A 26,533-nucleotide genomic window follows, 5' to 3' on the forward strand; every position below is an offset into this window, starting at 1 on the left:
AACATTTCAAGGATGTACACGGTCTTTTTTTTTTTACTCCATAACTCATAAAAAGAGGTACAAAAAGTGTAAAAAAAAATAAAATACATGCTCTACAAAGGGGTTGTCGGGCCTTAAACTACAAGTCAAAATCACTCTAAGTGACTGCAGACTTGTGAATCCTCACAGCACAAACCCTGTGGATCCTCAGATGTCGGCAGCGGCAGGCGCATTACCGCAAGTATGTGCTGTGAATATATGTGGTCACATGTCAACTAGACACAGCCATGCTCAATGCAACCGAATTCAGCGACTAGTGGGAATGTGGCCGGAAGTGTGAAGACCATACCTGTCGGACTGCCCGCTCCAGGGACCGGCACCAGACAATCCGCGCCATGCACGGTGAGGATTCACAAGTCTGTAGTCACAGAGAGCATGGAGACTTGTAGCCAGACAACCCCAAATGCATCAAGACGGTAACGATATCCATACCATGCCCAGAAGTAGCACAATTTGTGTTCATAACACTACTAAGTTATCGATATCAATCAGAAACCAAAACTAATTTGTGACTGTCAGGGACTAATTGGTATTTGTTACTGTGAGGATTGTCTGCAAGGCTGAGTGTAGACGGCTAACACAAGGCGATGTGGGTCATCTGGGCAGGAATGTGGCAGGTGAGGGCGGTAGGAGAGGTAAACACGCGCTCACATCTCTGGGTTATGCTCGCCTGTGTTTAATAGATTTCTCACGATTGTTACTTTCTACGGAGACTATAGTCAAAACTCCTGATAAGCGAGCGCAAACACTACACTCACTGTGCCGAGAAAGATCAGCCGAAAGCACCAAAGACCCGAGCTGACAGGCAGCACGCATCAGCCGCCGCCCTGGGGGGGAGGGTCAGGCAGCACGCATCAGCCACCCTGGGGGGTGTCAGGCAGCACGCATCAGCCACCCTGGGGGGTGTCAGGCAGCACGCATCAGCCACCCTGGGGGGTCAGGCAGCACACATCAGCCGCCCTGGGGGGGGGGAGGGGGGTCAGGCAGCACGCATCAGCCGCCGCCCTGGGGGGGGGTCAGGCAGCACGCATCAGCCGCCCTGGGGGGGGAGGGGGGTCAGGCAGCACGCATCAGCCACCCTGGGGGGTGTCAGGCAGCACACATCAGCCCCCCTGGGGGGGGGGGAGGGGGGTCAGGCAGCACGCATCAGCCGCCGCCCTGGGGGGGGGGGGTCAGGCAGCACGCATCAGCCGCCGCCCTGGGGGGGGGGGGGGGGGGGGGGGGGTCAGGCAGCACGCATCAGCCGCCCTGGGGTGGAGGGTCAGGCAGCACGCATCAGCCACCCTGGGGGGTGTCAGGCAGCACGCATCAGCCACCCTGGGGGGGGGGGGAGGGGGGTCAGGCAGCACACATCAGCCGCCCTGGGGGGGGAGGGGGGTCAGGCAGCACGCATCAGCCGCCGCCCTGGGGGGGGAGGGGGGTCAGGCAGCACGCATCAGCCGCCGCCCTGGGGGGGGGGGGGGGGGGGGGTTTCAGGCAGCACGCATCAGCCGCCCTGGGGGGGGGGGGGGGGGGAGGGGCTTCAGGCAGCACACATCAGCCGCCGCCCTGGGGGGAGGGTCAGGCAGCACACATCAGCCACCCTGGGGGGTCAGGCAGCGCGCATCAGCCGCCCTGGGGGGGGGAGGGGGGTCAGGCAGCACGCATCAGCCACCCTGGGGGGTGTCAGGCAGCACGCATCAGCCTCCCTGGGGGGTCAGGCAGCACGCATCAGCCGCCCTGGGGAAGGGGGTCGGGCAGCACGCATCAGCCGCCCTGGGGAAGGGGGTCAGGCAGCACGCATCAGCCGCCCTGGGGAAGGGGGTCAGGCAGCACGCATCAGCCGCCCTGGGGAAGGGGGTCGGGCAGCACGCATCAGCCGCCCTAGGGAAGGGGGTCGGGCAGCACGCATCAGCCGCCCTGGGGAAGGGGGTCGGGCAGCACGCATCAGCTGCCCTGGGGAAGGGGGTTGGGCAGCACACATCAGCCGCCCTGGGGAAGGGGGTCGGGCAGCACACATCAGCCGCCCTGTTTTCCAACACATTAGATGCTAAAACGAATGGTGTCATTCAAAACTACAACTCTTTCTGCAAATAGACAAGCCCTCATACAGCTATGTTGACTGAAAAACAAAGTTATGGCTACTGGAAGAAATGGAGGAAAAAAATGGAGGAGCAAGAAGAAAAAAAAATATCCATATCCTGAAAGGGAATCTGTCACCAGGTTCAGCATAATGCAGAGACAGAGACCCTGATTCCAGAGATATGTCACTTACTGAGCTGCTTTCTGCAGTTTTGATAATCTCATGCTAATAAAATAGCGATTTTATGACTAGAGGACTAGTAAACCTGCTGCCTATGCAGTGTACTGTACATAGAAAGCTGCCCATCAGTGGTGTGAGGCGGGGGTGATACACAGTTCAGCATTCAGAGAACTAGTGGATCCGCAGCAGATAAAAAGGGGTTTTATCAAAGCTGCAGCAAGCAACCCAGTAAGTGTCATATAGCTGGAATCAGGGTCTCTTCCCCTACATCATAAAATATTTTTAAAAAAACCTGGTGACAAGGAGGAAATGTCACAGGAAACTTGTTAGAGTCGGGCTCTCCTCTAATCGGTGGTGATAAGTACTCAATCTACGGGGCTGTGACACTACATGTAACATTTCTTCTTCCGTCTGACACCTCTTCAGTACAGCAGATAAAATGCCGTCTATCCTCAGATTCTTGTCAAATAAAGGGAGGCGGAAGATGTCAGAACAATCATGCATATAAAGAAGCAATAAGATATGGCGCGTTAGCAGCTGACAGATCAGACACCAGCGGCTCTGCACCGGAATAAATGATTAATGGAGCTGCTGAACAACATAGTGAGGTGCCAGCCATCAGGACCTTGCCAGGCCTGGCATCGCTGCCAGGACGGAGTACAAATGGATAAGGCAAACATGAAATTCTACACAAAAAATTATAAGTCAGGTTTCCGCAGAGGCTCCTGCATTTTTGGACAGAGCTTCGGACTGCCCTATTGCTCCTACCGAGATATACAAGGACAGGTTCTACCATGCGGTTTTCGTTAGGCCTCATTCAGACATTGTTCTCCCCCCATGGATGCTTTGGATCAGATTTTCATTGTGTTTTCTTGTGCACAAACTAGGCTTCTCCTATCCATTACAATGTCAATCACTGACTGCACTCCGATGCCGTTCGAGCGCCGTCAGTGATTGTCACGGGTCTGGTAGACTTGCACGGGCAATTTTCATCCATTACTCGGATCAAAAACATATAATATACTCTGACTCACAGACATATGATTGGATCTATAGACTAATGGCTGATTTCCATAGATAGAACATGTGCATGATAAAAAAAAACAAACAAACTAGCTGTATGGATGAAGCCTTACTGCTGGAGCGAGTTATGCGCTTAATCAAGCGTTTCATTTTCAGGAAGAGCGTCAATGTGAACTGGAGCTTGGTTGACTTCTCATTATTGCCAAAAATAACTTCATTTCTATGCATCGGAGTGGACGTACCCTAGTAAACCTTGGTCCCAGCCCTTGATGACCTGTCCAGCGCCCAGTGTGAAGGTGAAGGGTTGATTTCTGGGTATGCTGCTATCAAACTCTGTGCCGTCCTCCAACTTCCCCTGCAAGAAAGAGAGAAAGGTTACACGATATGAAGAGTATTCCTGCAGATTTAGGAGATTTCAAGCAGCCAAAATAAAGATGATCTGAATTATTAGGAAGAATTTAGTAGACCACTGACAGAAGACCTGGTAGTGATGAGGTGTTATCTGAGCATGCTTGGGTGCCATGTGTCTCGGGCATGCTCGAAACGTACGGTATGTTCCCCGCTGTTGCATGTCTTGCGGCTGTTCGACAGACAACACATGCAGGGATTACCGGTTTGTTAGCGTATATTACATTGGATAATCCACTGCAACAGCCGTGATCAGAGACGACATCTATCCGGGCTCTTTAACCCTGGAAGTTATTAATCATTTACAGTTTCCTATGTTACAGAGCTGTAATGTATCCGTAAAAATCGGAAGCCACTCTGACGGTCCGTACGGCATGCAACTTTATTCTCACACTGGACCGATTTCAGAGTGAAGTCGTAGCATGCTGCCATTGTTTTCTTTACACCGAATACAGCTGAAAATAAATATGCAGATCTGCACTCATTGAATCACACGGGTCCGAGAGCAATCAGATTTTTTTTTAGCAGATGGCACTCGCCCGATTTATACCCTAAAACTGCAATCATAATTATCAAATGATTGCACGGTTAGGTTCCGTAGTAGGACAACAGGAAAATAATGTATTGATTAAATAAAACAATAATATTATATACATTATAAAAAATAATCTTACAAAATGCTTTGTATCAAAAATATATTTATATAATAAGTAATACACACACAAAAAAAAAGAAGAGACAGTCGTATGGCTGAAGTGTGAACAACCTGTACTATAAAACATTCGTCTTGTGTTTGCATTTGTGGTATTCCAGCAGGACAAAAACCTAACCAGTCACTGACCGTATATATTGAGCTTTGCGGTTCCAGTAATCCCAACAGATCCACTTTTTATATGGCTGACCTTTGCGTGCAAATTTTTTTTTTTTTTTAATTTTTCAGTATCAAAAAAAATATCTCATTGTTGATGAATGCTGCAAATGCCAGGACTGGTGGGGGTTATAACGCGAAATCTTGGCTCAGGAAAGGTAATAGTGATCCCTTGTCGATACGGTCATAAAATGTGACTATTTGAGAAAGAAGATCCAACCTCTCAGAGATGAGGGGGGAGAGAAAAGGTATCTTCAGACCCAATTTATCAAGATTAGCATTGGTCCTCATAAATAGTGCACAGCGCGCCAAATTCAGAGAAGTGAGCCTCCTAATAAAATTGGGGCATCTTTTGGCTGCTGTTTACCACCTCAAGAAAGGTACTCCACTTTGACTACATCTCTGCTGTAATTATGATGAATTTGCCGACCGAGCTCGGTGGTGGTCCCTCCCGGCGGAGGTCTGGTCTGCCCACCTTTTAAAAAAGCCAAGACCGGCGTAAAGGCACCGAAAGTCATAAAATGTTTGCTCAATTGCAAGAAAAGGGTATGAAATTAGTTTATTTTTACCCTAGGTTCTTTTGATCCTTTGGTCTGAAGAGTCAGCGTACGCACAATGTCAGGCAGGTGCACACACAAGCATCAATAAAATGGACGTTGTCCCTGGCCGTTCTGCATCTTACCTTTATCATAAGAATCAGCCAATCGCTGCTCTATAGGCATTCGTTACACACTAGGAAGGAATGCCGCACAGGTTTCTCACGGAAGGAACAGATTTGGAACAGAAATTACATTGTCATTGACCGACTGCACAATCAATGACATTTATTCTTCATTTAACTAATTGGAAACAAAGATTAGCAGTATTCCTTCACAAATTAGATTAGGGATCTGTGATTATGGATTAGAGATGGCGTTTGTAGAGGGGGAAATTACGTACATTTAAGACCCCCAAGTTAATTTGCAGGCTTTGTGCATTTCACACGGTTTTGGCCTCTCTATACCACATATCAGTGACTAAAGACCGGTGTGTTATGTGTGAAGCCCACATTTTTTTTTTAGCAGAGATATATATATATATATATATATATATATATATATATATATATATATATAGAATATACACTGCTCAAAAAAAATTAAGGGAAAACTAAAATCCCACATCCTAGATATCTCTGAATGAAATATTCCAGTTGCAAATTTTTAATCATTGCATAGTGGAATGTGTTCAGAACAATAAAACATACCGTATATACTCGAGTATAAGCCGACCCGAGTATAAGCCAGACCCCATTAATTTTGCCACAAAAAAACTGGGAAAACTTATTGACTCGAGTATAAGCCTAGGGTGGAGAATGCAGCAAACGGTAAATGTCAAAAATAAAAATAGATACCAATAAAAGTAAAACTAATTGAGACATCAGTAGGTTACGTGTTTTTGAATATCCATATTGAATCAGGAGCCCCATATAATGCTCTATACAGTTCATGATGGCCCCATAAGATGCTTCATATACAAATATGCCCCATATAATGCTCCTTGCCGTTCTTTATGGCCCCATATGATGCTCCATGCAGTTCATTATGGCCCCATAGATGCCCCATATAATGCTCCATACAGTTCATTATGGCCCCATAGATGCCCCATATAATGCTCCATACAGTTCATTATGGCCCCATAGATGCCCCATATAATGCTCCATACAGTTCATTATGGCCCCATAAATGCCCCATATAATGCTCCATGCAGTTCTTTATGGCCCCATAGCTGCTCCATATAATGCTCTATACAGTTCATAATGGCCCCATAGATGCCCCATATAATGCTCCATACAGTTCTTTATGGCCCCATATAATGCTCCATGCAGTTCTTTACGGCCCCATAGATGCCCCATATAATGCTCCATGCAGTTCTTTACGGCCCCATAGATGCCCCATATAATGCTCCATGCAGTTCTTTATGGCCCCATAGACACTCCATATAATGCTCCATGCAGTTCATTATGGCCCCATAGATGCTCCATATAATGCTCAATGCAGTTCTTTATGGCCCCATAGATGCCCCATATAATGCTCCATACAGCTCATTATGGCCCCATAGATGCTCCATATAATGCTCCATGCAGTTCAATATGGCCCCATAGATGCCCCATATAATGCTCCATACAGTTCTTTATGGCCCCAGACGCTCCATATAATGCTCCATGCAGTTCTTTATGGCCCCATAGACGCTCCATGCAGTTCATTATGGCCCCATTAGATGCCCTATATAATGCTCCATGCAGTTCTTTATGGCCCCAGACGCTCCATATAATGCTCCATGCAGTTCTTTATGGCCCCATAGACGCTCCATGCAGTTCATTATGGCCCCATTAGATGCCCTATATAATGCTCCATGCAGTTCTTTATGGCCCCATAGATGCCCCATATAATGCTCCATACAGTTCATTATGGCCCCATAGATGCCCCATATAATGCTCCATACAGTTCATTATGGCCCCATAGATGCCCCATACAGTTCATTATGGCCCCATAGATGCCCCATATAATGCTCCATACAGTTCATTATGGCCCCATAAATGCCCCATATAATGCTCCATTCAGTTCTTTATGGCCCCATAGCTGCTCCATATAATGCTCCATACAGTTCATAATGGCCCCATAGGTGCCCCATATAATGCTCCATACAGTTCTTTATGGCCCCATATAATGCTCCATGCAGTTCTCTATGGCCCCATAGACACTCCATATAATGCTCCATGCAGTTCATTATGGCCCCATAGATGCTCCATATAATGCTCCATGCAGTTCTTTATGGCCCCATATAATGCTCCATACAGCTCATTATGGCCCCATAGATGCTCCATGCAGTTCATTATGGCCCCATAGATGCCCCATATAATGCTCCATACAGTTCTTTATGGCCCCATAGACGCTCCATGCAGTTCTTTATGGCCCAATAGACGCTCCATGCAGTTCATTATGGCCCCATAGATGCCCTATATAATGCTCCATGCAGTTATGGCCCCTTAGATGCCCCATATAATGCTCCATGCAGTTCTTTATGGCCCCATAGACGCTCCATATAATGCTCCATGCAGTTCTTTATGGCCCCATAGACGCTCCATATAATGCTCCATGCAGTTCTTTATGGCCCCATAGACGCTCCATATAATGCTCCATGCAGTTCTTTATGGCCCCATAGACGCTCCATATAATGCTCCATGCAGTTCTTTATGGCCCCATAGACACTCCATATAATGCTCCATGCAGTTCTTTACGGCCCCATAGACGCTCCATATAATGCTCCATGCAGTTCATTATGGCCCCATATAATGCTCCATGCAGTTATGGCCCCATAGATGCCCCATATAACATTGTGCCACATGTAATGCTGCTGCTGCACTAAAAAAATAATAAAAAAAAAATGATACACTCACCTCTCATCGCTGCTCCTCAGCGTCCAGTCTCTCCGCACTGACTGTTCAGGCAGACGGCGGCGCGCACACTAATACGTCATCGCGCCCTCTGACCTGAACAATCACTGCAGAGGACGCGGAAGACAGAGCGTCGGTGGAACGCGGAAAGGTGAATATGAATTACTCACCTGCTCCCGGCGCGGTCCCTGCATGTCCCACGGTCTTCAGGCGCAGCAGCTTCTTCCTGTAAATGAGCGGTACCATGTGACCGCTCACTACAGTAATGAATATGCGGCTCCACCCCTATGGGAGTGGAGTCCATATTCATTACTTTAATGAGCGGTACCATGTGACCGCTTAACAGAGGAAGAAGCTGCAGCACCCCAAGACCATGGGACATGCAGCGACCGCGTCAGGAGCACCGGGAGCAGGTGAGTATTTGACAGTCGTCGCTCCCCCTCACCCGCCGACCATGACTCGAGTATAAGCCGAGAGGGGCACTTTCAGCCCATTTTTTTTTGGCTGAAAATCTCAGCTTATACTCGAGTATATACGGTAACAATTATCAATGTAAATCAAAATTAATGTCCTATGGAGGTCTGGATTTGGAATGATACTCAAAATCAAAGTGGAAAATCAAATTACAGAATGTTCCAACTTCAGTGGAAATGCCTCAAGACAAGGAAAAGATGCTCAGTATTATGTGTGGCCTCCACGTGCCTGTATGATCTCCCTACAATGCCTGGGCATGCTCCTGATGAGGCGGTGGATGGTCTCCTGAGGGATCTCCTCCCAGACCTGGACTAAAGCATCTGCCAACTCCTGGACAGTCTGTGGTGCAACGTGACGTTGGTGGATGGAGCGAGACATGATGTCCCAGACGTGTTCAATCAGATTCAGGTCTGGGGAACCTGCGGGCCAGTCCATAGCTTCAAAGCCTTCATCTTGCAGGAACTGCTGACACACTCCAGCCACATGAGGTCTGGTATTGTCCTGCATTAGGAGGAACCCAGGGCCAACCGCACCAGCATATGGTCTCACAAGGGGTCTGAGGATCTCATCTCGGTACCCAATGGCAGTCAGGCTACCTCTGGCGAGCACATGGAGGGCTGTGCGGCCCTCCAAAGAAATGCCACCCAACACCATTACTAACCTACTGCCAAACTGGTCATGCTGAAGGATGTTCCAGGCAGCAGATCGCTCTCCACGGCGTCTCCAGACTCTGTCAGGTCTGTCACATGTGCTCAGTGTGAACCTGCTTTCATCTGTGAAGAGCACAGGGTGCCAGTGTAAAATGTGCCAATCCTGGTGTTCTGTGGCAAATGCCAAGCGTCCTGCATGGTGTTGGGCTGTGAGCACAACCCCTATCTGTGGACGTCAGGCCCTCAGACCATCCTCATGGAGTTGGTTTCTAACCATTTGTGCAGACACATGCACATTTGTGGCCTGCTATAGGTCATTTTGCAGGGCTCTGGCAGTGCTCCTCCTGTTCCTCCTTGCATAAAGGCGGAGGTAGCAGTCCTGCTGCTGGGCTGTTGCCCTCCTACGGCCCCTCCACGTCTCCTGGTGTACTGGCCTGTCTCCTGGTAGCGCCTCCAGCCTCTGGACACTACGCTGACAGACACAGCAAACCTTCTTGCCACAGCTCGCATTGATGTGCCATCCTGGATGAGCTGCACTACCTGAGCCACTTGTGTGGGTTGAAGAGTCCATCTCATGCTACCAAGAGTGTGAAAGCACAACCAACATTCAAAAGTGACCAAAACATCAGCCAGAAAGCATTGGTACTGAGATGTGGTCTGTGGTCCCCAACTGCAGAACCACTCTGTTATTGAGTGTGTCTTGATAATTGCCAATAATTTTCATCTGTTGTCTATTCCATTTGCACAACAGTATGTGAAATTGATTGTCAATTAGTGTTGCTTCCTAAGTGGACAGTTTGATTTCACAGAAGTTTGATTTACTTGGAGTTAGATTCTGTTGTTTAAGTGTTCCCTTTATTTTTTTGAGCCGTGTATATAAGAGTAATTCAGAGGCAAAATTCAATATTTAATTTTTGTGCAGTTTTTGCCTATAAACGCTGCAAAATTGCATAAAGGTGGAGTGTATAAATTTGACTACGGTATTTTAATACATGGAATATAAGGCATATTGTAAAAAAAAAAGGTAGATTTTGGCAGCAAATAAGCAGTCTGGCGTGCACTTTATAGTAGCAAGGACAAAACTGCAGGACTCCGCCTCTCCTAAAGGGGTTATCCCAGAATCCATTTTTTTTTGTCAAACTCCTTGTGGTCTGTTTCTGATTCTCACCGGCTAATTCCTTACATCATTTTCTAGCTCCAGCTCCTCCATAATTGTGTGGATCTGCTCAGTGACAAGTGGGCGGTCCTTCAGTGCTGCCCATGTGACCACTGTAAACTACATTTCCCACAAGCACCTGCTTCCTCTCCACACTCCTGCTCTCTCCATGCACAGATAACATTAGCTACTACTTGTCTGTCCCTACAAATCCCAACCTTTCGCCTTCTAATCCTCTGTCCTCCAATTCTGTGTGTATTTCCCCTATATTTCATCTCCGGCCTCCAAAACCTGTTTGTGCTGCCCATAGCAACCAATCACAGCGCAGCTTTCATTTTACCAGAGCTGTTAAAATAATGAAAGCTGAGCTCTGATTGGTTGCTGAGGACAACAAAGCCAGTTGCATCTTCAGACCGTAGAGATGGAGGCCCGGTTGTATTTATAGAGAGGAGGCGGCCATTATGTCACATATGGACAGAAACATTCACGCTTGTCTGAGAAAAACCATTCTCGTCTGGCACTTCTGCTCTTGCTCTGCTTTGTCACACAGCCGAGCCGCGCGGTCAGAGAGGAGGAGGAGGAAGGCTTTTCCTCACAATGTCAGTGCCCACTCTGTGCAGTGAGGACAGTGTAATCACACACGCGCTGTTTCATTACAATGTGAGAAAAAGATACTAATATAGAAGAGCAGGTGTCTACTGAGCATGTGCGACCTGTTATGAGAGAACGACAGGACGTATCCATGGGAAACCAAGAAGGCAAAAGCCTCTGACGTGCGTTTTCAGGGGGGATATCTGGAGCAGCGAGCAGTTTTGGAAATGGATTGCGTTTTACAACTTCGTGTAACATTGAAATTGCAGCACCAAGAAGGAAAAGTTGTGCGATTATGGAAATCACAGGATGGATAGGCATGTTAATGACATGAAGTGATATTAAAAAATAATTTCCTTTTTTTTTTTTTTTTTTCAATCATCTTTATTCAGCATCTGGCTTGAGCGCCATGTGCAGGAATCCCTGCACATACAGCCTCAGCTGCTATCTAGGAGGTTATTAGTGGTTGTCTGAGCAATGTTCTGCCGTGCTGACTTTACTTGGGCAAATCATCAAGATCCGCTGCTGGCAGCTCCCTTTGCAATTGCTGACCAATGACGTCCCAGATGTGCTCGACAGGAGACAAGTCCGGAGACGCTGAAAGCCATGGTAGTCTGTTTACACCACACAGCCAAGGCTGTAAGTACGGAGATTTCTGAGCATGGCGCTCATACCCAGTACGGAATAAATCAAGATCATTTGAAAGTGTTTCCAGTTTGTCATCATTTTCTCTTCAGTAACATGTCCATCCATCCTGGGATTTCTAGAATTCCACCACTCTGATTTGCAATTTCAATGTTGGGGAGTGCATATAAAGCGTTTTGGGGTACACTCACTTTCCATGGTGTATAATGCCTGTATTTGATACAAGCTTTTTTTTTTTTTTTTTTTTTTTTTAATTACCAACCCAAAATTATATTTTAGGTCTGTTTAGTTCCATTGATTGTATGGCGATGTTTGGAATGAGAAATATAAGCATGTATGAGCTCTGTACATCTAAAGTGCAGACGACCGTATTTTCGGTCCGAGTGCGATCTGACAAAACATTGGATTGCACAAGGACCAATGTTATTCTATGGGGCAGTGCACATGTCGGAATGTTTATCAGACAGAACCTAAAGGTACCTTCACACGAAACGACGCTGCAGCGATAGCGACAACGATGCCGATCGCTGCAGCGTCGCTGTTTGGTCGCTGGAGAGCTGTCACACAGACCGCTCTCCAGCGACCAACGATGCCGAGGTCCCCGGGTAACCAGGGTAAACATCGGGTTACTAAGCGCAGGGCCGCGCTTAGTAACCCGATGTTTACCCTGGTTACCAGTGTAAAATGTAAAAAAACAAACAGTACATACTTACATTCGCGTCCCCCGGCGTCCGCTTCCTGCACTGACTGACTGACTGAGCGCCGGCAGTAGCAGGGCACAGCGGTGACGTCACCGCTGTGCTGTACTTTCACTTTGCGGCGCTCAGTCAGTGTGGGAAGCAGACGGCGGGGGATGCGAATGTAAGTATGTACTGTTTGTTTTTTTTTTACATTTTACACTGGTAACTAGGGTAAACATTGGGTTACTAAGCGCGGCCCTGCGCTTAGTAACCCGATATTTACCCTGGTTACCAGTGTAAAATATCGCTGGTATCGTTGCTTTTGCTGTCAAACACAACGATACACGGCGATCGGACGACCAAATAAAGTTCTGAACTTTATTCAGCGACATCACAACAGGATCCTGATCGCTGCTGCGTGTCAAACGAAACGATATCGCTATCCAGGACGCTGCAACGTCACGGATCGCTAGCGATATCGTTACAAAGTCGTTTCGTGTGAAGGTACCTTAAACGAGGGAGAAGAGAAAAAAAATAAAATATTGCAGCATGCACGATTAACAACAGATAGTTGGATTGTATTCGACCATACAAGTCAATGAGTCCATAGGTAAAAAAAAATAATAATAATATCGGACAGCACTCAAATTTTCAGACGATGGGAGAAAATGGGAGACGATGGGAGAAAATGGGAGACGATGGGAGACCCCCCCCCCCCGCACCTCATCTTCTCCACATCCGAGAAAAATCAGAGCACCGTATGAATGCCATGATCAGACCGATTTTCTCAGATGGTTGTGTGACCCCAGCCTAAAGTGAATCCATAACAAGGTTTTCCCACCCTGTGCATTGCAAGATTGAAGACCAGACAAATTTCCATACAAAAGAATTGACATGTTGTGGATTTTAAAATAAACAATGAAGATCAATTTAGTATTGAAAAATTAACATAATGGTGGGAAGTTTAATATGCAAATTGCCTCTTCAGAGAGGAAGAGGACTTGAACTCTGTAGCGCCACTTGTTGGAAGCAGTGATCCTAAAAGTCACTATCGACCCTCTAATGAGCCTTGAAAAAGCAAAGTCAGAATCTCAATTTGCAGACACAGTGTTTCAGGGTATTGCTCCTCGTCAGTGCAAAGTATGACTTGGCGTGCCAGAGCCAGTATGTCACTCTCCGCAAGGAGAAACTTTACACCTTACACCTCAGTCCAGAAACTTTCACCTAGCCAAATCAGTTTTAATTCTCATACTTTGCACTGAAGAGGGGAAATAGCCTGAAACAATATGTCTGCAAATTGGGGTAAAAGCCAAATCAGAATCTCAAGTCACATTCCAGGGTCTGTTAAAGGGTCAATAGTGACTTGTAGGATTGTTGCTTCCAACAGGTGGCGCTATAGAGGTCAAGTACTCTTCCTCTCTGAAGAGGCAATTTGCATATTACATTTCTCAATGGAGCATTGCATGGCGAATAAGCCTCCTTACCTTGGCATGCCAGAGCTGGTATGCCACTCTTCACATGGAGAACCGTTACCCCTCAAACCATAATGGTAGGTAGGAGAGATTTTTGTCACAATTAACTTTGCTGGTATTGTATTATGCTGCAGATTTTACTTATCCGCACCGCATGCAACCACCCTAAAAGTTGCTCAATGAAAAAAGAAAGCCTCTAACCGATCCCCTACAGGTCCTACTCTGATACTTCCTCTGTCCTAATCTGTTAATCTCTATTTTCAGGTCTTCTCTTGACATATCTGCAATACCTGGCTGAGATTGATCACTACCACCAATGATCTCCAATATGTCAAGAGGAGACCCAGAAATGTACAGTGAGGACAGAATAAGCATCAGAATGGGGTCAGCAGAACATTAGTGAGAGTATTTCTTACATTTTAGTATAAAAAAAAAGTTATCTAATGAAAAACCTCTTTAAAAATTATCTATCAATAGGATCAACCCTCCTAAGTCATCTATATGGGCATGTAGGTTATAGAAAATTAAATAAAAAGATACCTTGATATCTGTGATCCATTGTCTTATTCCGCAGAAATCTATTTTATTTTTTATTTTTTAAATATGCAAATAAGCTGTTAAGATCTCTGGGCCGGACATAGATCTCCCTGGAAATCTGCCTCCAGAGATTATTTTAAATGAAAGGGGGCGTTACCAGTGTGAGACATGTAGATCATAAGAGAGGACTGTCAGTCATTACATGTCTCAGACTGGCAACACTTCCTTTCACTTAAAATAATCTCTGGAGGCAGATTCTCAGGGACATCTACGCCCGGCCCATAGATCTTGACAGATCATTTGCATATTAAGAAAAATGTGGCTTTCACTGGAATAATACATCGGATAGCAGACATCAAGGTGTCATGTTATTCAACTTTCTATGACCAACATGACCATATAGACGGCTTAAGAGGGTTAATCCTACTGACAGATTCCCTTTAAATAGGGAGAACGTCCAATACAAGCATGCTTCTAATGTACTCACTGTGTAATGCATGTTGAGGGTATCCCCTTTCCGAGATTTAATAGGGCAATTCTCCACTCTCTTCTTCACACCAATCTGTAACTTCTTACTTCCCTCTTTAGCAAAAGTCAGGGGAAGCAGAGAGAAGACAAGTAGGCACCACAGAGGCGTGAGTGACAGGGCATTCATGGTGATGGCAAGTTGGGCGCCCAAACAGTTAACAGTCACGCAATTTTATTTCTGTAAGGATAGAAGAATGGAAAGAGCTAGTTAATAGGGGTCTCATTCCTAAAAACATAAAAGATGGAGAGGACGGACATATGGAGACAAGGGACCATGGTCAACAGGGACTCCAATGTAATGGATAGGCGGGCACAAGAGAGGATCACTAAACTGTGCAAGAGAAGGTATAATCGAGACCCAGATCCCTATTCCTCGGAGCCAGCTAAGTGATTACTATACTAGGCTGACAACATAAGGAAACTGTCAGTATGACTGTCCTCCATTATTGAGGGGCAGAAAATAACGACTGGAACGTTACAGGTTACTGGGGTCTTCTCTTACATGAGATAGATGAGAGGGGGCACCACGCAGGGGATTCTCAGTGGAGATTACGGCCGGTAATGTTATATTGTTAATAACACTTACCTGGATTGCTGGCTCTGGTCACATAGTTTAACAGGTAGAAGTCATGTTTGCCACAAAAAAAGGCAACAGCACCATATTATTTTATCAAAAAGTATCCCCTCCCTAGCCCACTCAAAGATCTTAATAGCCCCGACGTGCCCGGGTCTAGGGGGGGGTACGGACCCTGGATAGGAATAGTTCCTCTTAGCCCCATACAGGAGGATACAAAGTGATCAGCATGCAGTATACAGCACCTCATAGCACCTGGATGTAGCACCTTGTATAGAAAAAGGAAAGCAGCACCAGTAAATCAGCTTAGTACAGTGAATCAAAGTGCACCCTAGAAGTGTCTTATTCCCCCCCAAAGGTGACAAATTAACAAGTAGTTCCCCCTCAAATACCCTCCCCTACCCCTTAAGGACAGACACGCACAACACGCACACGTAACAGATTAGTGTCTCCTCCTATAATGAGGTATAATCCCCCATGTGGTGACTTAAGGGTCCTCCCGATCTGAAACCCCACTATGAGGAGTCCACTTGGTGTTGTCCGACATGAAATAAGCACTTCTAGGTTTTCTCGGTTCTCGGGGAACCCATACGTCCTCCTTTCCCAAGGGCCATGCAGAGCTCTGCTTTTGTTCCTCCTGCTCTCGCAGTACCCACACCTCACCACCCGAAACTCTTGGCCCATTCCCGCCTGCCTTCCTTCCATCTCTCCTGGCCCATTCCCGTAACACCCAGACATCCTGTGGCTTCTGTCCGTCACCTCTTGCCTGTTCTCGACACCCCCAAGACTGTGCGGGTTTCCCCCGTTTACGACCAGACATGGCACGACAAGAGCCAGCCCACCCTTGCCACCAGTTCACCCATTCCTGCAGTTCAGGAGTTTCTCCAAGTTTCCCTCCTTTTTTAATGAGAGGCTCAGGAATATCCCCTAGGTTTGCGCCATCACCCCCATTTATTTTATCTGGGTGCTCCCCTACACGCAGAGTGCTACTCATGGAGTAGCCACTCTCTGCAGACTGGTCCTCATCGGCCTCATCACTTTCCACACGACGAGTCCCTTCAGCATCCCCTAGATAGAGTTGAAGGCACCAGCACCAGGCGCCCGCTTTTTCCCCAGTTCCACAACCTTCCAAACTGGAAGGAGCAGCCAACCCCACCTGATGGGCCGGTGACAAGCAATTGATGGGGTTGGAATTCTTTTCTTCCATCTCATCGTCCCATTTTTTCTCACACCTACCTAATCCCCTAGGGGGGTCTCCACTACGATAGTTACCCTGCTCCATGTTAAGGCCCTCTGTAGACCTACTACAACCATTTCCTGGACTCCTAAACGCATCCCAATAGCTCCCGTTGGACTGCGGACACTCTTCACTGACACCCTTCATCACCCCTAGACTACTAGTGCCCCCAATCAATGGTCTTTTATTGCCATTCATTTCCTGCCCCTGGTCTTTCAGGTCCACATTGGATGTCCCTATGTCGGAGGTCTCAGTGCTACTACTGCTCAGTTCCCACCGAGAGTCTCTAATGCCCCCCTCTCCCCCAGTGTCGGGCAGCGCATCTTCTTCCTCTAAACTTTGCCCCCTATAAAGATCCTGGAAGCTACGGTCCTCCATGCACTGGTGACCACCCGTGCAGCCACCATTCCCCTGGCTGCGCTTCTTCTCTTTAGAGGATTTGCTCTTCTTTTTCCGCTTCTGCAGCGCTAAGACATCATGACTACCCGAGTCTGGCACATCCATCCTTTCCTGCAGGGTACACACTTCATGCCCAGGTCCACTGGCATCCTTCCTATACACACAGATGGGGATGTCCCCCCATGCACAGTCACCAGTGCCCATGCCCAGACGGCACCTTTCCCCTGTGCAGTCACCAGTGCCCATATCCTGACGGCACCTTTCCCCTGCACAGTCATCAGTGCCCATGCTCAGACGGCACCTCTCCCCTGTGCAGTCACCAGTGCCCATATCCTGACGGCACCTTTCCCCTGCGCAGTCTTCAGTGCCCATGTCCTGACGGCACCTTTCCCCTGCACAGTCATCAGTGCCCATGCCCAGACGGCACCCTTCCCCTGCACAGTTACCAGTGCCCATGCCCTGAGGATCCCTCTCCCCTGCACAGTCAGCAAATCCAATGCAGGGAGAACCCTGCTCGCCTGCACAGACAGCAGATCTGATGCCTGGAAGACCCCTCTCCCATGTACAGCCCTCACATCCAATGCCCCAAAGAGCCCTTTCCCCTGCACAATCAGGAGATCCAATGCCCTGAGGAGCCCTCTCACCTGCACAGTCACCAGTGCCCATGCCCTGAGGAGCCCTCTCCCCTGCACAGTCACCAGTGCCCATGCCCTGAGGAGCCCTCTCCCCTGCACAGTCACCAGTGCCCATGCCCTGAGGAGCCCTCTCCCCTGCACAGTCACCAGTGCCCATGCCCTGAGGAGCCCTCTCCCCTGCACAGTCACCAGTGCCCATGCCCTGAGGAGCCCTCTCCCCTGCACAGTCACCAGTGCCCATGCCCTGAGGAGCCCTCTCCCCTGCACAGTCACCAGTGCCCATGCCCTGAGGAGCCCTCTCCCCTGCACAGTCAATGCCCTGAGAAGCCCTCTCCCCTGCACATCCCCGGTTTGCCGCCTCCTGGAGGAAGCTCATGTTACTGCTGCCCTTCCCCCAGTACTTGTCCTCATCGGTGAGGCTCCTGGTCAGTTTCAGAACCCTCTCCCCCTGCGGTACCCTGATCGCCTCCATAGAGCCCCGCGCCGGCACATCCCGGCCCGCCTCTGCCCTCTCCTGAGTCTCCCGGATCACCTCCTCCATTCTCCGGCCCATAATCAGATCCTGGGGGCCCCGGATTACGTCCCAGGTCACCCTGGCTCCTCCCCGGAGTCTTCTCCTTTCCCTCCCCCGGGCCTCGGCACCCCGCTCTTCCCCCGGCCTCCTCATCCCACCTTCCCGGGACTCCTGCCCTCACCTCTCCCCTGATCTGTCTGCACGCCGCAGCTTCACACCGACTCTACCCCTCTTCCGCATCCGTGTACGTCACCGCTCGCATCGTCCAATCACATCGCAGGGAACATCACCGGCGCCCGCTGATTGGTCAACCCCCGCTGTCATTGTCAAGTGATCAGGGGCCACGTCGGGACATAGCGGTACGGCCGGAGTTCACTACTCAGAAAAAGGGGGAGACAGTCAGCGCCGACATTATCGTGGGAGCAAAATCGTGGGGAAAAATGATTCACACGGTGCTGGATAAAAGATAGGTACTGTAACTAAAATAGCTAAGAGATTCTGTGAGGAAACGTGAGGAAAGCCGAATAACTGGGGAATAAAGTGAAATGGTACCCCCTAAAGTGCTGCAAAAGTGGTACGGTCAGGTGTCTAGACTGCGAAACCTCGCAACAATAGCAAACCGTAACAAAGCGGCGCCCTGCATAGAGATAGCGGCTATAAATACACACGTAGTACACGGAGTGCTGCTCCGAGCGCAGCTGGGCCCGGGACCCGGCAGGAGGAGGAGGAGGCGGCGGCGGTAGCCGCTCACATATGTGCACCGGTACTATCTACTGGGACATGGCGGCTCTCGGGGTCCCAGGAGCTGGGAATCCACACGGCAACCCCCGCCGGTTATTGCTGGTCTCCCATCCCATGTGGTCGGTGATCACAAAGCAGCTGCCAGCAGCGGATCTTGAAGATTTGCCGAAGTGCATTCCTCATAGGAAGGAGAACAGTCCTCTGAGAACCACTAAAGGGGTTGTTCCTATTCCATTAAAGGGAACCTGTCACCACGTTTTTGGAAGATGGGATAAAAATAGCGTTAAATAGGGGCAGAGGTGGGCGTTACATTAGTGTGTGTGTTATGCGTTTATTACCCACCTAAGTTGCCGAAATAACTTTGCAAAGTCTCCGTTTTCGCCTGTCAATCAGGCTGGTCAGGTCACATGGGCGTGGTGTCTTCACCCAGATTTGGCGTAGTTTTCCGTTGGTGGCGTAGTGGTGTGCGCATGCCCAAAGTCCGGAATCCTCTTCCAGGGGATTTAAAATAGCGCGGTGTTCGTTATTGCATTGGTGATCGGTGGGCGCGGCCATCTTCCTTTGGCCGCGCGTGCGCAGAAGCGGCGCTCTGCTGGCCGCGGCTTCAGGAAAATGGCCGCGGGATGCCGCGCGTGCGCAGATGGATATCGCGGCGGCCATTTTCCTGAAGCCGCGGCCAGCAGAGCGCCGCTTCTGCGCACGCGCGGCCAAAGGAAGATGGCCGCGCCCACCGATCACCAATGCAATAACGAACACCGCGCTATTTTAAATCCCCTGGAAGAGGATTCCGGACTTTGGGCATGCGCACACCACTACGCCACCAACGGAAAACTACGCCAAATCTGGGGGAAGACAACGCCCATGCGACCTGACCAGCCTGATTGACAGGCGAAAACGGAGACTTTGCAAAGTTATTTCGGCAACTTAGGTGGGTAATAAACGCATAACACACACACTAATGTAACGCCCACCTCTGCCCCTATTTAACGCTATTTTTATCCCATCTTCCAAAAACGTGGTGACAGGTTCCCTTTAAGTTTCTACCGTGGCTGCACTTTGTTATAAAACAATCCGTGCAGTACTCACCTTCCCTGGGTCCTCCGGTGAGTCTCCGCCGTAGCCCCGGTGTGTGCTATTGGCTGCGGGGCTGACATCAGTGTAGACAGGGAGTAATCCCTTTAATAACCTTATTGATAGCAGCCAAGGCTATAAGTGCGGAGATTTTTGCATGTCCTCATACTCGATGGTTAATAATTAGTGATGAGGGAAAGTGCTCGCATAAGGTGTTACATGAGCACGCTCTGGTGCTAACAAAACAGAATCAAAGTGGAAAATCAAATTACAGGCTGATCCAACTCCAGTGGAAATGCCTCAAGACAAGGAAATGATGCTCAGTAGTGTGTGTGGCCTCCCCGTGCCTGTATGATCTCCCTACAGTGCCTGGGCATGCTCCTGATGAGGCGACGGATGGTCTCCTGAGGGATCTCCTCCCAGACCTGGACTAAAGCATCCGCCAACTCCTGGACAGTCTGTGGTGCAATGTGACGTTGGTGGATGGTGCGAGACATGATGTCCCAGATGTGCTCAATTGGATTCAGGTCTAGAGAACAGGTGGGCCAGTTCATTGCATTCCCTCTAGGTGTGAGAGTGATGACAAAATGCAAAAGTGACCAAAACAACAGACAAAAAGGATGAGAACAGAGAAATGGTCTGTGGTCTCCCCCCCCCTTACAGAACCATTCCTTTATATGGGTTGTCTTGCTAATTGTCTATCATTTCTACCTGTTGTCTGTTCCATTTGCACAACCGCAGGAGAAATTGATTGACAATCGGTGTTGATTCATAACTGGACATTGTGATTTCACAGAAGAGGGATTGACTCAGAGGTACATTATGTTGTTTAAGTGTTCCCATTATTTTTGTTAGCAGTGTATACACACACAGTCCTCAGCATGGAATATATATATATATATACACTTTTCTGAAATAATGAATGACACAAACCCTGTAAGAAATGTACAGCGCAGCAGAGAAGTGATCGCCTCTATAGTATTGCTTTGTTTACGTCGTACAGCACACACTCAGCTGAGGCTGCTTTGTATTGTCGGTGTTCAGCTGTCTCATTGCAGACGGATCAATAGGAGGTGAATTGAGGATACTAGGAGTCAGATGAGGACACAGAGCTGAATGACTTGAGAAACCCGGCAGCTCTAGATCTAGCAGGAAAATAGTGTTGACGAGCAAGGTATGCAGGCAATTTACAGAATATATATAGAACTTATACACTTTTTCCAAATGATAGCTGGGGAGCCTCATTACAGACTTAGCACCGAGGTCCAGACGTCAAGATAGCGAGAAGGTATAGTTCAGATTTAGTAACTTTAATATGTCAGTTAGAGCTCATTCCCACTTGCGATCAAATCGAATGAATGCAATCCGATAAAAAATCGAATTGAATTCGAACCAATGTTATTCTAGGATTGTGTGTTCAGCTGCGTTTTTTTTTTCCAGCTTGGATCGGATCACGATCGGATGGGGAATAAATCTCAGTATGCTGCGATTGTAATCAGAAATCGGATCGCATCCCGCAATAGAAGTCAATGGGTGCGAGAAAAAAAATCACATAGAACTCACACCATGCAAGTGCTGTCCGATTTGTACGCACCGGTGTCCTTTGAAAAGCCAGCAATTCAATGACAGAATAGATATATACACATAGAATAGGTGTGTGTGTGTGTGTGTGTGTGTATATATATACACTCACCGGCCACTTTATTAGGTACACCTGTCCAACATCTTGTTAACACTTAATTTCTAATCAGCCAATCACATGGCGGCAACTCAGTGCATTTAGGCATGTAGACATGGTCAAGACAATCTCCTGCAGTTCAAACCGAGCATCAGTATGGGGAAGAAAGGTGATTTGAGTGCCTTTGAACGTGGCATGGTTGTTGGTGCCAGAAGGGCTGGTCTGAGTATTTCAGAAACTGCTGATCTACTGGGATTTTCACGCACAACCATCTCTAGGGTTTACAGAGAATGGTCCGAAAAAGAAAAAAAATCCAGTGAGCGGCAGTTCTGTGGGCGGAAATGCCTTGTTGATGCCAGAGGTCAGAGGAGAATGGGCAGACTGGTTCGAGCTGATAGAAAGGCAACAGTGACTCAAATCGCCACCCGTTACAACCAAGGTAGGCCTAAGAGCATCTCTGAACGCACAGTGCGTCGAACTTTGAGGCAGATGGGCTACAGCAGCAGAAGACCACACCGGGTACCACTCCTTTCAGCTAAGAACAGGAAACTGAGGCTACAATTTGTACAAGCTCATCGAAATTGGACAGTAGAAGATTGGAAAAACGTTGCTTGGTCTGATGAGTCTCGATTTCTGCTGCGACATTCGGATGGTAGGGTCAGAATTTGGCGTAAACAACATGAAAGCATGGATCCATCCTGCCTTGTATGGAGCATCTTTGGGATGTGCAGCCGACAAATCTGCGGCAACTGTGTGATGCCATCATGTCAATATGGACCAAAATCTCTGAGGAATGCTTCCAGCACCTTGTTGAATCTATGCCACGAAGAATTGAGGCAGTTCTGAAGGCAAAAGGGGTCCGTTACTAGCATGGTGTACCTAATAAAGTGGCCGGTGAGTGTATATATATATATATATGTCTTTATATTTCATAGAGAGATAGAAGAATAGCCGGTAATTGATTTGTCGGCTTCTGTAAAATCACTGCAGGAGCCGACAGGGTAGTAGACATGGTTTACATACAGTAAATAGATGCAGGATGAGTAGATATATAGATGTCAGTGACCAATTAGTACTGTGTGTGTGCAAATTATGGGACATGTACAGTATGTAATTAATAAATGATTCTTTTTGGAGAACAAAATGGCGTGGGCTCCTGCGCAATTTTCGGAACCAGCAGAGGGAAAGCCAGCACCTGGGGGCTGATATTAATAGCCTATGAAGGGACCTTGGTTATTACCTCCCCCCAGCTAAAACATCAGCTCCCAGCTGCCCTAGAAAAGGCACATGTCTAAGATGCGCCAATTTCAGCACTTGGCCTCGCTCATCCCACTTGCTCTGTAGCGGTGGCAAGTGGGGTAATAGTTGTGGGGTTGATGTCACCTTTGTTTTGTAAGGTGACATCAAGCACACAGCTTTAGTAATGGAGAGGTGTCAATAAGACACCTATGTATTACTAATCCAATATTTGTTACATGTTAAATAAACACATAGCCAGAATAAAGTATTTTAATGAAATAAACCACAACACAGTTTTCCCTTCCTAGGCTATTAACCCCTTAAGCCCCGAGGGGGGTTTGCACGTTAATGACCGGGCCAATTTTTACAATTCTGACCACTGTCCCTTTATGAGGCTATAACTCTGGAACGCATTGACGGATCTTGGCGATTCTGACATTGTTTTCTCATGACATATTGTACTTCATGTTAGTGGTAAAATTTATTCGATATAACTTGCGTTTATTTGTGAAAAAAAATGGAAATTTTGAAAATGTCGCAATTTTCCAACTTTGAATTTTTATGCCCTTAAATCACAGACATATGTCACGCAAAATACTTAATAAGTAACATTTCCCACATGTCTACTTTACATCAGCACAATTTTGGAACCAAAATTTTTTTTTGTGACGGAGTTATAAGGGTTAAAAGTTGACCAGCAATTTCTCATTTTTACAACACCATTTTTCCCGTCTCCCATGACAGCACACCTGAGAGAGGGATCCGCCCAGTCAGGACAGGAAACCTACTGAAATAAAAGGGCGGTACCTCTCCCTCGCTTCAGTTGGGTTTCCTGTCCTGATGGGAACCCTTGTGCTGAAGAACGGCGGTTCGATTTTGTTGATAGAAGATCCACTTACCCGCTCCTGTCCCGGCACTGGAAGCACAGGCAGGGCGCCTGTATGTCGGCCTTCAGGAGCGGTAGCGCCGTTCGCAGATCCCATAGGGCTCTTGCGCACGTGCGGGCGTCGGTCCGGCACAGTCCGGACTCCTGGGGCCGGTCTCTGTCCGCCACGCCGCCCTCTCCCCCTCAGCTGGGCCACTTCCGGGTGCGCGGCTGACGTTGCGCGCAAGGTACGCTGGGAGTGGGCGTGCCCGCGTGACGTCAGACCGGCGCCCCGGTTCCAAGATGGCGGCGCCCATGCAAAGAACGCCGGTAACGCCACAGGCTACCCGGCGGTATCCAGGGGGAGGAAAAAGAGCGCAACAGTCACCGGAAGAGGTGGAGAGCACGAGTACCCTTTATTAAGGGGGAAATAACGCTGGAACAACGCTCATTTCCATACAGCTATTCCAGACATGGAGGATCGTATGGAACTCCAGCAGCAGCAGCAGCCTTTACAGCAGCAGCAGCAGCGTGAGCCCCTTTCAAGTGATACGCCTGCTCACCAGCGTACCAAGAAAGATAGCCGCTCGAGTGGAAAGAGTGGCAAACGCCCTGGTCGGTCGTCTCAGGATTCCTCTACCCCCAGGAGAATCGTTCCGCGTGCTCCTAGTTCGCCTCAGATTCCGGTACCGTTTGTGGTCAGCGGGTGGTGAGTGATCTACGTGAATGTCACCCTGGTGGTAATGGGCTACATTTTCTGTTTGCTTGGCAGGCGCCGAGGAAGGCTAGCTCCAAGACAAAGAATAAGGAATGTGCCCTCTGTAGAGCTCCGTTGGCAGTCCAGTGGCAGAAAAGTCTTTGCATAGATTGTATTCAAAAAACCATCCAGGAAGAAACCCCTGACTTTGCCTCTAGTCTTAGGGCAATAATTAGAGCAGAAGTAGAAGGCTCTGTTAAAGCGGCCCTTAAGAAAAAGGGTAGTAGAGACCCAGAACCGGTTTCCGCGTCGGAGGTTTCTCATTCTGATGAGGAATATCAGGAGGATCCATTGTCTCCCTGCTCCTCCGCCTCTAAGTCCTCTGGCTCCTCTTCAGATAGTGATATTGGGGGACGTCCATGCTTTCTTACCGAGAACATGGACAAACTGGTTAAAGCCGTTAGAGCTTCTATGGGCCTAAAAGACGAGAAAACAGCCAAATCCCTGGAGGACATTATGTTCGGAGGGTTGGAGGAAAAAAGAAAACGTACGTTTCCCGTTAACTCCAAAATAAAGGCCCTTATTGAAAAAGAATGGAAAAAGCCGGAAAAATCGGGTAATCTGCCCTCGGCTTCTAAAAGACGTTACCCCTTTGAGGAAAAAGATTCAGAGACTTGGGATAAAGTGCCTAAAATTGATGGCGCAGTAGCAAAATCTTCTAAAAAGCTATCCCTTCCCTTAGAGGACTCTGGTGTATTAAGGGACCCCTTAGATAAAAAGGCGGACGGTTTCTTAAGACACAGCTGGGAAGCAACCGCAGGCGGTCTGAAACCTGCAATTGCAGGAACCTGTGTGTCTCGTTCCCTTATTGTATGGTTACAGCAAATAGAGGAGCAGTTGAGATCTAAAGCTCCAAGAGACGAAATTTTATCTAATGTGACTATGGCTAAAGGGGGGGCCGCCTTTATAGCAGACTCATCAGCAGATTCCGTAAGGCTGGCGGCCAGAGCTGCAGGTTTATCCAATGCAGCTAGGCGTGCTCTCTGGTTAAAGGGGTGCCCGGGAGACCTGCCCTCAAAGAATAGACTCTGTTCTATACCATGTGATGGCCATTTCCTCTTCGGTAAAAAGTTGGAGGACATTCTGGAAAAAGCCGGTGACAGGAAAAAGGGTTTTCCTCGCTTTCCAGTGGACTTTAGAAGGCCTTATTTTCGGAGGAGCAAATTTAGTAGGGGCCGCCCCCCGGGAGACAGAAGGGGCTGGGACTCCAGAGACAAAAGGGGATCTGGATATATGTTTAAAGGTCCCTCAACTTCAACTAAAAAGCCCTCCCAATGACGCCAGGCCAGTAGGGGGGAGGCTTTCATCTTTTTTCCCAGCCTGGGTAAACATCTCCCCCTCTCATTGGGCTCTGATGGTGGTCAAAGACGGCCTAAAAATAGATTTTGTTTATCCACCGCGACGGACTTTTATTTCAACACCCCAAAGAAAAACCCCGGAAGAGCAGCTGGCCTTGGAAACAGAGGTACTAGAGCTGGTTCCAAAACGTGTTCTGATAGAAATCCCGCGGGAGGAACAGGGAAAAGGTTTTTATTCCCCTCTTTTTTTGATAAAAAAACCAGACGGGTCACTAAGAACTACCGTCAATCTAAAAAACCTCAAGCAATCGGTAGTAAACTGTTCCTTCAAAATGGAGTCTGTAAATACAGCGATAAAACTCTTGTTCCCACAGTGCTTCATGGCAGCTATCGATTTAAAGGACGCCTATTATCACGTCCCAATTCATCAAGATTTTCAAAAATTCCTAAGGGTAGCGGTTTATGTCCAAGGTTGTCTCAGGCACTATCAGTACGCTGCCCTCCCGTTCGGCCTGTCAATAGCGCCAAGAATTTTTACCAAGCTGATGTCAGAGGTCATGTCCTTCCTCCGCTCGCGGGACGTGGTAATAGTTCCATATCTGGACGACTTCCTGATAATAGGGAACTCAGCGGCGCACTGCCTGTCACAAATAGAAGAGGTTATGACGACACTAGAATTGCTGGGGTGGAAAATAAATCTTGCCAAATCAAGGTTGACGCCGGAGCCGGTTCAGTCCTTTCTAGGCCTGGTTCTGGACTCCGGGCGTCAGCTTTGT

At 48.1% G+C, this 26,533-nt stretch overlaps 1 protein-coding gene across 2 annotated transcripts in view; it reads right to left on the reverse strand.

Annotated features, from left to right (window-relative positions):
* Nucleotides 1-18,426, reverse strand: part of FKBP2 (FKBP prolyl isomerase 2) — a 31,238-nt gene extending 12,812 nt beyond the window's left edge. Inside the window, exons 1-3 of one of the 2 annotated variants that reach the window (XM_077287592.1) lie at nt 18,290-18,426; nt 14,709-14,927; nt 3,547-3,659 (exon numbers count right to left, since the gene is read on the reverse strand). In XM_077287592.1, the coding sequence (XP_077143707.1) occupies nt 3,547-3,659; nt 14,709-14,876 (281 nt within the window). In that variant the 5' untranslated portion in view covers nt 14,877-14,927; nt 18,290-18,426. Of the gene's footprint in view, nt 1-3,546; nt 3,660-14,708; nt 14,928-15,335; nt 17,209-18,289 lie in introns of those variants that run through there. The other variant, XM_077287593.1, reaches the window with a different exon arrangement.
* Nucleotides 18,427-26,533: the final 8,107 nt, after the last annotated feature.

The sequence above is a fragment of the Ranitomeya variabilis genome, chromosome 2 (assembly GCF_051348905.1).
Source record: "Ranitomeya variabilis isolate aRanVar5 chromosome 2, aRanVar5.hap1, whole genome shotgun sequence".
NCBI lineage: Eukaryota > Metazoa > Chordata > Amphibia > Anura > Dendrobatidae > Ranitomeya > Ranitomeya variabilis.